Genomic DNA, 13619 nt, shown 5'->3' on the forward strand with positions numbered 1-13619 from the left:
TCTATTCCCTCACCCACCCATCTCTCCTCTACCCCCTCACCCACCCATCCCTCCTCTACCCCCTCCCCCACTCATCCCAAATGTTGAAGACTTTCGACTTTCAAATTATACTCTTTTTTTTTCCTAAACCTGTAGCATTCTATAACCTTCCTATATCGCCCATACTAAGTGTTACACCCCTGGACATCCACTTTTGCCACCCAGCGCTCCTCTACTCCCTTACCCACCCAGCTCTCATCTAACCCGTCACCCACCCATCTCTCCTCTACTCCCTCACCCACCCATCTCTCTTTCCTCACCCACCCATCTCTTCTCCCTCACCCACCCATCTCTCCTCCCGTCAACCACCCATCTCTCCTCCCGTCAACCACCCATCTCTCCTCTATCCCGTCAACCACCCATCTCTCCTCTATCCCGTCAACCACCCATCTCTCCTCTATCCCGTCACCCACCCATCTCTCCTCTATCCCGTCACCCACCCATCTCTCCTCTATCCCGTCACCCACCCATCTCTCCTCTATCCCGTCACCCACCCATCTCTCCTCTATTCCCTCCCCCACCCATCTCTACTCTATTCCCTCCCCCACCCATCTCTACTCTATTCCCTCACCCACCCATCTCTCCTCTATTCCCTCACCCACCCGTCCCTCCTCTACCCCCTCACCCACCCATCCCTCTTCTACCCCCGCACCCACCCATCTCTCCTCTACTCCCTCTCACCCATCTTTTCTCTATAACATAACCACCATCCATCTCTCCTCTACTCCCTTACCCACCCATCTCTCCTCTACCCCATACCAAGATAGCTCTCCTCTACTACCTCTCTCACCCATCTCTCCTCTATTCCCTCACCCACCTATCCCTCCTCTACCCCATACCCAGATAGCTCTCCTCTACCCCTCTCCAACCCATCTCTCACCCACACACTCCTCAGGATCTGTCAGGTAATATTGCATATTCACATGCACTCACTCACTCACTCCACACCACTTGTAATATTATGTGCTTTCATTCCACACCACTTGTAATATTATGTGCTTTCATTCCACACCACTTGTAATATTGCTAACATTATTTGCTGTCTGTTCTGTCTGTATTTCACAGATGCTTCCTGTTTTCTAACCACAACACTAAGACACATGACCTATATGCTTTATACATTATTCTCAGTAACCACAAACGTTCATTTTCGTTTCACTTTCTTACAACAAATATTATGTTATGCTAAGTACCAAATAAGGCTATTTGCATAGCCAATAATATTCTGTTATGTATCGGATGCCTACGTGCATCCATGGCTATATAAGTTACTGTTGTACCCATAATAAACGAGCACTTGCTAATGACAATCTGCCTAAGGTGTTGTTATTTTCTGAGTGTTCCCGGAATTCTGAAGATCCTTGTTTTTCCAAGATTCAGCATCCAAGAATTGTCCCGGGATATTCCCTATTCCCAACAGGATCCATTCTATTTTTTTGCCCTCGGCCTCCCAGTTATAGCTCGATAACCATAAACTTTAGTATGTTGGGGCACTTGTAACCTGGAGAAACAATGGTGCCAATTTCTAGAAGATAAGATAAATTATCACTAAACCTACCTGTAAGGTTAAGGTTGGACATTTCTGAGCTTCTTTCTTGGACAGCCTTCAGCAAACATTCTAACCCATCGGTTCCCACACCAGGATTTCCAGAAAGGTCTAGAAACTTCAAAGACAGACTCACCGGGAGGCACCTGAGGGGCGAAATGGCAAAAAAGATGCTGAAATATGGGTCCCTAACACCCACAATATTATTGTCGATTTTGTAGGGCCACAGTGTACTAATGACAATGATAGTGCTCCATTCCTGCTAAGACCAAAGTGTAGTAACTACAGCGACGTTTATAAACGTGTGTGTGCATGCATGTGTGTGTATGTGTGAGTGTGCACGTGTGTGTGTGTATATATATATATATATATACGTGCGCATGTGTGCATATGTGCGCATGTTGCTTGCATAGGTGCAATGTGTGCATACGTGTATAGGTGCGCATGTTGTGTGCATACGTGTATAGGTGCGCATGTTGTGTGCATACGTGTATAGGTGCGCATGTTGTGTGCATATGTCTATAGGTGCGCATGTTGTGTGCATACGTGTATAGGTGCGCATGTTGTGTGCATATGTGTATAGGTGCGCATGTTGTGTGCATACGCGTATAGGTGCGCATGTTGTGTGCATACGTGTATAGGTGCGCATGTTGTGTGCATACGTGTATAGGCGCGCATGTTGTGTGCATACGTGTATAGGCGCGCCTGTTGTGTGCATACGTGTATAGGCGCGCATGTTGTGTGCATACGTGTATAGGTGCGCATGTTGTGGGCATACGTGTATAGGTGCGCATGTTGTGTGTATAGGTGCGCATGTTGTGGGCATACGTGTATAGGTGCGCATGTTGTGTGCATACGTGTATAGGTGCGCATGTTGTGTGCATACGTGTATAGGTGCGCATGTTGTGTGCATACGTGTATAGGTGCGCATGTTGTGTGCATACGTGTATAGGTGCGCATGTTGTGTGCATACGCGTATAGGTGCGCATGATGTGTGCATACGTGTATAGGTGCGCATGTTGTGGGCATACGTGTATAGGTGCGCATGTTGTGTGCATACGTGTATAGGTGCGCATGTTGTGTGCATACGTGTATAGGTGCGCATGTTGTATGCATACGTGTATAGGTGCGCATGTTGTGTGCATACGTGTATAGGTGCGCATGTTGTGTGTATAGGTGCGCATGTTGTGTGTATAGGTGCGCATGTTGTGGGCATACGTGTATATGTGCGCATGTTGTGTGCATACGTGTATAGGTGCGCATGTTGTGTGCATACGTGTATAGGTGCACATGTTGTGTGCATACGTGTATAGGTGCGCATGTTGTGTGCATACGTGTATAGGTGCACATGTGTGCATACGTGTATAGGTGCGAATGTTGTGTGCATACGTGTATAGGTGCGCATGTTGTGTGCATACGTGTATAGATGCACATGTTGTGTGCATACGTGTATACGTGTATAGGTGGGCATGTTGTGTGCATACATGTATAGGTGGGCATGTTGTGTGCATACATGTATAGATGCGCATGTTGTGTGCATATGTGTATAGGTGCGCATGTTGTGTGCATATGCATTGTGTTTATACTGTATATGTGGGTAGGAAGAATCTGCTATAACATTACTGGTTCTGATCATGACTCTCTATATGTTGTAGTTCAGCTATAAAGTAACAACATTAACGCACATGCTCAGTCATACATTTATATTGTGCAGTATTCTCAGCCTTACCTAGCCAGGCACTGCACAGCCTCATCTGTCAGGTGATTGCATGAGAGATTCAGGTGCGTCAGGGCACAGCCGTCCTGTGGGAAGAGGAAGCCGTCATGTGAATTTATAAGCTCTGCCTATAACTGGTGCAGCTACATAGTGAAACCCCCAGCTCTTTTTTCATGGTGAGACTTCCCGCATGCCCTATTGCACAGTAAGATCTGACCATGGAACCTTTCCCCCACCATCTCCTGCCCACGGTGAGGCAACCAGCTCTGATGCAAGCCCCCATCTGCCCCTATCAATACTGGAAGGTGTAGATGTTTGGATGTTGGTTCTGCAGGTCAACAGAGAAAGCTATTTGGGGTTGGACAGGAGTGGTTGGGTCTCTGCGACTAGACCAGTAGTTTGGGGAGTTCTGGGATACAAGCCGGGGGAGCGTGAGAGAGGCCATATCAGCATGCACCAATTTGTTACAGTGTAAGATAGGAGAATATAATTCTCAAATCAGCATTTCCAATCAATAAATGTAGAGACAGATAAACCCTTTTGGTTTCCTTTACAATAATTGTCCCTAAATAAATGTCATAGTACCACTAAAAGTAATCTAAATGAATTGTGGCCAGTAGAAGGTATACGAGATGTTGTGAAAATGATTCTCAGGGTCTCTATTCAGTAAAGTAGGTCACAACCTTAGAAAGGGATATTTGTAATGGTCTGAGGTATGGGAAATTAGAAATATTTTTCTAAGAGCTCTTGGCAATGATATAATGAGAAACTGTGCAGCGAATCAGAATGTTTGACAATTTAGCTATAGCCTGTCCAGGTACAGACTCACAGACCTTCATATTCTAAGGTTGCAATTGACAAAATTTGTTTGATAAACTGTGTTTCTTTTGGTTTATGTTTTTACAGTAACAGAAGACTATGTAATTTATATATATGATGTGTTTGTCTGATGTTTCACTGTGTATGGGTCACTTGCGGTATGTGCTCTCAACTAAAATAAATAATATTACAATATATATATATATATATAGTCCAGCTTACGTCTGTCATTTCCTCCTGTGCATTGCAAAACATAAATGATGCTTACCAGATAATGTTTTTTCCTTCTGTATGGGAAGAGTCAACAGCTGCATTCCTTACTTGTGGGAAATAATGAACCTGGCCACCAGGAGGCGGCAAAGACACCCCAGCCAAAGGCTTAAATACCTCCCCACTTCCCTAATAACTCCAGTCATTCTGCAGAGGGAACAAGAAACAGTAGGAGAAATATCAGGGCGAAAAAGGTGCCAGAAGAATAAATTTAAATTTAGGGCCGCCCATCGGAGAACACGGACGGGAGCTGTGGACTCTTCCCATATAGAAGGATATGATCTGGTAAGCACAATTTATGTTTTCCTTCTTAATATGGGAAGAGTCCACAGCTGCATTCCTTACTTGTGGGAAATATATACCAAAGCTCTAGAGTACACAAAATGCTAACGGTAGGGAAAAAGGAGAGGCGGACCCTAATCTGAGGGCACCACAACCTTTCTCCCGAAGGCTGCTTTAGGAGAAGCAAAAACATCAAACTTGTAAAATTTGGAAAAAGTATGTAAGGAGGACCAGGTAGCCGCCTTACAGATCTGATCCATAGAGGCCTCATTTTTGAAGGCCCATGAGGAAACCACTGCTCTCGTAGAATGAGCCGTAATCCTCAGAGGAAGCTTATGTCTCGCTGGCTCTATGCTAAACAGATGACACTCCTCAGACAAAAAGATAAGTAAGTCGATAAGGCCCTTTGACCCCTACGCTTCCTGGAAAGGAGAACAAACAGACAAAGAAGTTTGCCTACATTCCTTCGTGGCCTGAAGATAGAACTTCAAGGCACAAACCACATCCAAAATTACGCTGTAAACGTTTCTTCAACGAAGAACGATTAGGACATAAGAAAGGAACCACGATCTCTTGATTGATGTTGCGAATTGACTCCACCTTAGGAAGAAACCTAACTTGGTTCGTACAACAGCCTTATCGGCATGGAAAGCCAGATAAGGAGGGACGCATTGCAAGGCAGCAATCACAGATACTCTGCGTGCATAAGCAATAGCCAGTAGAAAAGGAACCTTCCAAGACAACAATTTAATGTCTACTTCATGCATAGGCTCCAACGGAGCCCGTTGCAAAACTTTAAGAACAAGATCTAAACTCCAATGAAGGAGCCTTAGATCTAAACACAGGTCTGATCCTAGCAGAGCCTTAACAAATGACTGCACATCTGGAAGCTCAGCAAACCTCTTGTGCAGTAACACAGACAGGGCCGAAATCTGTCCCTTCAGGGAACTTGCAGAAAAGCCCTTCTCCAGTTCATCCTGGAGAACAGAATAAGTAGGTCCTCCACACCTTATGATAGATGCGACGAGCAACCAGCTTCTGAGCTTGAATGAGAAAACCCTCTCTTGGCTAGGAGTTCAATCTCCACGAAGTCAGCCTCAGAGAATCTAGACATTGATGAACAAAGAGACCTTGGTTAGCAGATTCCTGCAACAAGGTAACTTCCACGGAGGAGATGATGACATCCCCACTAGATCCGCGAACCATATCTATCTACAAATGTGTTTCCTATCTAACGAAAGGATTTTATGTGTTTAAACTGCCTAAAGAATATAAAATGTGTTGATTTTGTAAGTAACCAAATGTATGCTTTTAGCTGATAAATTATTTTCTTTCCTGGCATGGAGAGTCTAATTACAAGTTGGAATTCAACTCCTGGCCACCAAGAGGAGGCAAAGAACACCTCAGCAAAAGCTTTAAGTATCCCTCCCACTTCCCATGATCCCCAGTCATTCAGCCGAGGGAATACGGAAAGAGAAGAAGACACCAGGGTATAGAGGTGCCTGAAGTGTAGAAAACAAGGGAGGGTCGTGGACTCTCCATGCCAGGAAAGAAAATAATTTATCAGGGAAGCATAAATTTTATTTTATTTCCAATGGCATGGAGAGTCCACAAATTCTAATTACTAGTGGGAACCAATACCCAAGCCAGAGGACACAGAATGGAAAGGGAGGGAGAAACAAGACAGGCGGAACGAAACAGGGCACCACAGCTTGAAGAACCTTTCTCCCATAGGAAGCCTCAGCTGAGGCAAAAACATAAAATGTATAAAATTTTGAAAAAGAATGCAATGAGGACCAAGTGGCCACCTTACAAATTTGTTCCACAGAAGCCTTGTTTTTAAAGGCCCAGGAAAAAGAAACAGCCTGCGTTCAAAGAGCTGTATTCCTCTCAGAAGACTGTTGTCCAGCTATCCCATAAGCCAACCGAATGAAACAAATCAACCAAAAGGAAAGAGTAGGTGACGTGGCCTCTTGACCCTTACCACTGCAAGCAAATACAAAAAAGGCAGAATATTGACAAAAACTCTTAGTATTCTGTATATAGAATTTTAGAGCACGAACCACATCCAGATTGTGTAATAGACGCTCCTTCTGAGGAGGATTAGGACACAAAGAAGGAACACCAATTTCCTGATTGATATTGCAGTCCGAAACCACCTTAGAAAGCAATCACAATTTGGTACGAAGGACTGCCTTATCCGAATGGCAAATAAGATAAGGGGGATCACACTGCAGAGCTGAAAGTTTTGAGACTCTAAGATCAGAAGAAAAAGCTAACAAAAACAAAACCTTCCAAGACAATAACTAAATATCAACAGAATGCATAGGCTCAAACCGAATCTGCTGCAAAAGCCGAAGAACAAGATTAAGGCTCCAAGGTGGAGCAACAGGATTGAACACAGGCCTGATTCTGACCAACGCCTGAGCAAAAGACTGAACATCCGGTAAGTCAGCCAAACATTTATGCAATAGAACCGAAATGGTAGAAATCTGACCCTTCAGGGAACTGACAAACCCTTCCTGCAGAAAAGACAAAATACGGGGAACTCTCACCTTACGCCAAGGAAAACCCAGAGATACGTACCAAAAAAGATATGTGCGCCAAACTTTATGGTATATTTTGCGAGATACCGGCTTACGAGCCTTGATCAAGAAGTCGATAACCTTATCAGAAAAATCTCTCGATTAGACAAGACTAGGCATTCAATCTCCATGCGGTCAGCTTTAGAGAATCTAGGTTTGGATGAAAAAAATTACCCTGAAGTAGAAGGTCCTTCCTCATCGGAAATCTCCATGGAGGAGAGGACTACAACTTCAGCAGGTCCGCAAGCCAAATTCTGTGAGGCCAAGCTGGAGCAATTAGAATCACCGAAGCCAGCTCCTGTTTGATCCAGGCTATCCCCCGAGGAAGGAGGTCAAACAGAGGGAACAGGTAAATCCTACCGAAATCTCATGGAACAGCTAGAGCGTCCACAAGAACTGCCTGCGGGTCCCTTGATCTGGACCCGTATCTGGGAAGCTTGGTGTTTAGTCGAGACACCATCAATTCCAACTCTGGAACCCCAGAGGGCCTGATGGTTATCATAGAGAACAATTCCAGATGTAGAGCCCACACCCCTGGGAAACGTCTGCCTGCTCAGATAATCTGCTTCCCAGTTTTCCACACATAGGATGTAAATAGCAGATATGTGGCAGTTGTGAGTCTCTGCCCACTAAAGGATGCGAGACACCTCCTTCATGGCTAAGGAACTACTTGTTCCTCCCTGATGGTTGATATAAGCCTCTGATTGGAATCTGATAAACTGACTGAACTCAGTTGAGGCTAAGCAATCAGGGCATTGAAGATTGCTCTCTGTTGAAACTTCTCACTAAGAGATATTGAAAAATTGCACTACAGGTATTGTCATGGCACACGCAGAATCAAGCCTGGAACCTCTAGTCTGGTCGGTAGCCTTGCCTCTTGAGACACTGGAGGGCTATACACAAAAAATCTCTGAGATAAAAATAATCCTCCAAAAAGTACTAAGATAAATAAGTAAATACGTATCATCAAAATTGGAAATCTCTATCATATTACAAGGAGCATGATAAATAATTGCCACTAGATGGCAGTAAACACCATGGAATCTCTAGTTAACAGAAGAGAAAACCATGCAACAATGTGATTTTATTACATAATAAAAAACATAATTTAGGCTTACCTGATAAATTTATTTCTCTTGTGATGTATCGAGTCCACGCATTCATCCTTACTTGTGGGATATTCTCCTTCCCTACAGGAAGTGGCAAAGAGAGCAACCACAGCAGAGCTGTCTATATAGCTCCTCCCTTAGCTCCACCCCCAGTCTTTCGACCGAAGGAGAAACTATAGGGTGCAGTGGTGACTGAAAGTTTAAAAATAAAAATATATATGCCTGTCTTAAAAAACAGGGCGGGCCATGGACTCGATACATCACAAGAGAAATAAATTTATCAGGTAAGCATAAATTATGTTTTCTCATGTAAGTTGTATTGAGTCCACGGATTCATCCTTACTTGTGGGATACCAATACCAAAGCTTTAGGACACGGATGAAGGGAGGGAAAAGACAGGGACCTTAAACGGAAGGCACCACTGCTTGTAGAACCTTTCTCCCAAAAATAGCCTCCGAACAAGCAAAAGTATCGAATTTGTAAAATTTGGAAAAAGTATGAAGCGAAGACCAAGTCGCCGCCTTACAAATCTGTTCAACAGAAGCTTCATTTTTAAAAGCCCATGTGGAAGCCACAGCTCAAGTAGAATGAGCAGTAATTCTTTCAGGAGGCTGCTGTCCAGCAGTCTCATAGGCCAAACGGATGATGCTTTTCAGCCAAAAGGAAAGAGAGCTAACCGTAGCCCTTTGACCTCTCCGTTTACCAGAATAAACAACAAACAATGAAGATGTTTGACGGAAATCTTTAGTTGCTTGTAAGTAGAACTTTAAAGCACGAACCACATCAAGATTGTGTAACAGACGTTCCTTCTTTGATGAAGGAACAACAATCTCTTGACTGATATTCTTATTAGAAACAACCTTAGGAAGAAACCCAGGTTTGGTACGCGAAACCACCTTATCTGCATGGAAAACAAGGTAAGGGGAATCACATTGTAAAGCAGATAGCTCAGAAACTCTTCGAGCCTAAGAGATAGCTACTAAAAACAAAACATTCCAAGATAGAAACTTAATATCTATGGAATGCATAGGTTCAAACGGAAACCCTTGAAGAACTTTAAGGACTAAGTTTAGGCTCCAAGGCGGAGCAACAGGCTTAAATACAGACTTAATTCTGACCAAAGCCTGACTAAATGCTTGAACGTCTGGGACATCTGCCAGACGTTTGTGTAGTAGAATAGACAAAGCAGATATTTGCCCTTTTAGGGAACTAGCTGATAATCCCTTCTCCAAATCTTCTTGGAGAAAAGACAATATTCTAGGAAGTCTAATCTTACTCCATGAGTAACCTTTGGATTCACAGCAATAAAGATATTTGCGCCAAATCTTATGATAAATCTTCCTGGTGACAGACTTTCTAGCCTGAATCAGGGTATCAATGACCGACTCAGAGAAACCACGCTTTTATAGAATCAGGCGTTCAATCTCCAAGCAGTCAGATGCAGAAAAATTAGATTTGGATGCGTGAACGGACCTTGGATTAGAAGGTCCCGCCTCATTGGCAGAGTCCACGGTGGAACCGAGGACATGTCCACCAGGTCTGCATACCAAGTCCTGCGTGGCCACGCAGGTGCTATCAGAATCACTGAAGCTCTCTCCTGCTTGATTCTGGCAACCAGACATGGGAGGAGAGGAAACGGTGGAAATACATAGGCCAGATTGAAGGACCAAGGCACTGCTAGAGCATCTATCAGTACCGCCTTGGGATCCCGGGACCTGGACCCGTAACGAGGAAGTTTGGCATTTTGACGGGACACCAACAGATCCAATTCTGGTGTGCCCCATAGCTGAATCAGCTGGGCAAATACCTCCGGATGGAGTTCCCACTCCCCTGGATGAAAAGTCTGACGACTTAGGAAATCCGCCTCCCAGTTCTCTACTCCTGGGATGTGGATTGCTGAGAGATGGCAAGAGTGATCCTCTGCCCATCGGATTATTTTGGTTACCTCCATCATCGCTAGAGAACTCCTTGTTCCTCCTTGATAATTGATATAAGCTACAGTTGTGATGTTGTCCGACTGAAACCTGATGAATTTGGCCGCAGCAAGCTGAATATGAATATGCTCTCAGTTCTAGAATATTTATCGGAAGAAGAGATTCCTTCCGAGACCATAAGCCCTGTGCTTTCAGGGAGTTCCAGACTGCACCCCAGCCTAGCAGGCTGGCATCTGTCAATACAATGAGCCACTCTGGCCTGCGGAAGTACATTCCCTGAGACAGCTGGTCCTGAGACAACCAGCAGAGAAGAGAATCTCTGGTCTCCTGGTCCAGATGCAGTTGAGGAGATAAATCTGCATAATCCCCATTCCACTGTTTGAGCATGCATAGTTGCAGTGGTCGGAGGTGTAGGCGGGCAAAAGGAACTATGTCCATTGCCGCTACCATGAGTCCGATTACCTCCATACACTGAGCCACTGATGGCCGGGGAATGGAATGAAGAGCTCGGCAAGTGGTTAAGAATTTTGAATTTCTGACCTCCGTCAGAAATATTTTCATTTCTACCGAATCTATCAGAGTCCATAGAAAGGAAACTCTTGTAAGAGGGAAGAGAGAACTACTTTTTTATGTTCACCTTCCACCCGAGAGATCTCAGAAAAGCCAACACGATGTCCGTGTGAGACTTGGCTATCTGGAAAGTCGACACCTGAATTAAGATGTCGTCTAGATAAGGCGCCACTGCTATGCCCCGTGGTCGTAGAACCACCAGAAGGGACCCTAGCACCTTTGTGAAAATTCTGGGAGCCGTGGCCAACCCGAAGGGAAGGGCCACAAACTGGTAATGCCTGTTTAGAAAGACGAATCTGAGAAATTGATGATGATTTCTGTTAATAGGGATGTGTAGATACGCATCCTTTAAGTCAAAATAGTCTCCATCTTGAATGATGGAACTTTGAGGAACTTGTTTAGTATTTTGAGATCCAAGATTGGTCTGAAAGTTCCCTCTTTTTTGGGAACCACAAACAGGTTTGAGTAAAACCCTAGCCCCTGTTCCTCTTTTGGGACTGGGCGGATCACCCCCATGGTATGTAGGTCTTCTACTCAGCGTAAGAACGCCTCTCTCTTTGTCTGGTTTAGAGACAAATCAAGAAATGTGAAATCTCCCCCTTGGAAGGGAGTCTGAATTCCAGAAGATATCCCTGGGACACAATTTCTAAAGCCCAGGGATCGTGAACATCTCTTGCCCAAGCCTGAGCGAAGAGAGAGAGAGTCTGCCCCCTACTAGATCCGGTCCCGGATCGGGGGCTACCTCTTCATGCTGTCTTAGAGGCAGCTGCAGGCTTCTTGGCCTGTTTACCCTTGTTCCAAGCCTGGTTAGGTCTCCAGACTGACTTGGATTGGGCAAAATTCCCCTCTTGCTTTGCAGCAGAGGAAGCTGAAGGGGGACCACTCTTAAAGTTCCGAAAGGAACAAAAATTATTTTGTTTGGTCCTCATCTTATTTGAACTATCCTGAGGGAGGGCATGACCTTTCCCTCCAGTGATGTCTGAAATAATCTCTTTCAGTTCAGGCCCGAATAGGGTCTTTCCTTTGAAAGGGATGTTCAAAAGTTTAGATGACACATCAGCAGACCAGAACTTAAGCCATAACGCCCTGCGTGCTAAAATGGCAAAACCTGAATTCTTTGCCGCTAATTTAGCCAGTTGAAATGCGGCATCTGTAATAAAAGAATTAGCCAACTTAAGGGCCTTAATTCTGTCCAAATTCTCCTCTAATGGAGTCTCCATCTGAAGAGCCTCTTCTAGAGCCTTAACCCAGAAAGCAGCTGCAGTAGTTACAGGAACAATGCACGCAATAGGTTGGAGAGAAAAACCCTGATGAACAAAAATTTTCTTCAGGAGACCCTCTAATTTTTTTATCCATAGGATCTTTGAAAGCACAACTGTCAGTTGTACGCTTAGACAGAGTAGAAATAGCTCCCTCCACCTTAGGAACCGTCTTCCACGAGCCCCGCATGGTGTCAGATATGGGAAACATTTTCTTAAAAACAGGAGGGGGAGTGAACGGAATACCTGGTCTATCCCACTCCTTAGTAATAATATTCACAATCCTCTTAGGGACTGGAAAAAACATCAGTGTAAACAGGAACCTCTATGTATTTATCCATTTTACACAATTTCTCTGGAACCACTATAGGGTCACAATCATCTAGAGTCGCTAATACCTCCCTGAGCAATAAGCGGAGGTGTTCAAGCTTAAATTTAAAGGCCTTCATATCAGAATCTGTCTGAGGAAGCGTCTTTCCTGAATCAGAAATTTCTCCCTCAGATAACAAATCCCTCACCCCTACTTCAGAGCATTGTGAGGGCATATCAGATACGGCTACTAAAGCGTCAGACGGCTCAGCATCTTTCCTAAACCCAGAGCTGTCCCGCTTTCCTTGTAAACCAGGCAGTTTGGATAAAACCTCTGTGAGGGTTGTATTCATAACTGTGGCCATGTCTTGTAAAGTAAAAGAATTTGACGCACTAGAGGTACTTGGCGTCACTTGAGCGGGCGTTACTGGTTGTGACACTTGGGGAGAGCTAGATGGCGAACCCTCATTTACTTCTGACTGAGAATCATCTATTGCTCTATTTTTAAGTGCTAATATACTGTATGTTCTTTATAGTTTATAGACATATCAGTACAATTGGGACACATTCTAAGAGGGGGTTCCACAATGGCTTCCAAACATATTGAACAAGGATTTTCCTTGGTGTCAGACATGTTAAACAGGCTAGTAATGTAACAAGCAAGCTTGGAAAACACTGTAATCAAAGTAAATAACACTTAGAATTAAAACAGTACTGTGCCTTTAAGAGAAAAAAAGCTGCACAAATTCTGCAAAACAGTGTAAAAAAGCAGTAAACTTAACGAAATTTTTACAGTAGTATCATATAGCCTTAGTAACTTTGCACAGCTATGCAAATAAACAATTAACCCCTTAATGGCAAAACCGGATTGAAAAAACGTCAAAACCGGTAAAAATGACTCTGCTGTGGCTCCTACCTGCCCTTCAGAACGATTTGTGGGGAAAAACTTCTTTTACAGCCCTCAAACACAGCAGGAACCTCTGGAGAAGCAGTTAGATGTCTCTGAGGAAAAGAAACTGCGCAACTGAGGCGCGAAAATAGGCCCCTCCCACCTCACTCGATGTTTGAGGCCTACCAGAAAAACACCAGAGTTTCTCTTAATTAACCATGTGGGTTAAAAAACCCCAAAACAAGCCACAATGACCCCTTTAGTCCCTTCAAAAAATGTTATAATTGCATC

At 44.2% G+C, this 13619-nt stretch overlaps 1 protein-coding gene across 1 annotated transcript in view; it reads right to left on the minus strand.

Annotated features, from left to right (window-relative positions):
* The window catches only part of TONSL (tonsoku like, DNA repair protein), a 388651-nt gene that overhangs the window by 2802 nt on the left and 372230 nt on the right, over positions 1–13619 (minus strand). Inside the window, exons 24-25 of the mRNA XM_053715495.1 lie at positions 3315–3388; positions 1598–1731 (exon numbers count right to left, since the gene is read on the minus strand). Of these exons, the coding sequence (XP_053571470.1) occupies positions 1598–1731; positions 3315–3388 (208 nt within the window). The remainder of the gene's footprint in view (positions 1–1597; positions 1732–3314; positions 3389–13619) is intronic.

The sequence above is a fragment of the Bombina bombina genome, chromosome 5, assembly GCF_027579735.1.
Source record: "Bombina bombina isolate aBomBom1 chromosome 5, aBomBom1.pri, whole genome shotgun sequence".
Taxonomy (NCBI): Eukaryota; Metazoa; Chordata; class Amphibia; order Anura; family Bombinatoridae; genus Bombina; species Bombina bombina.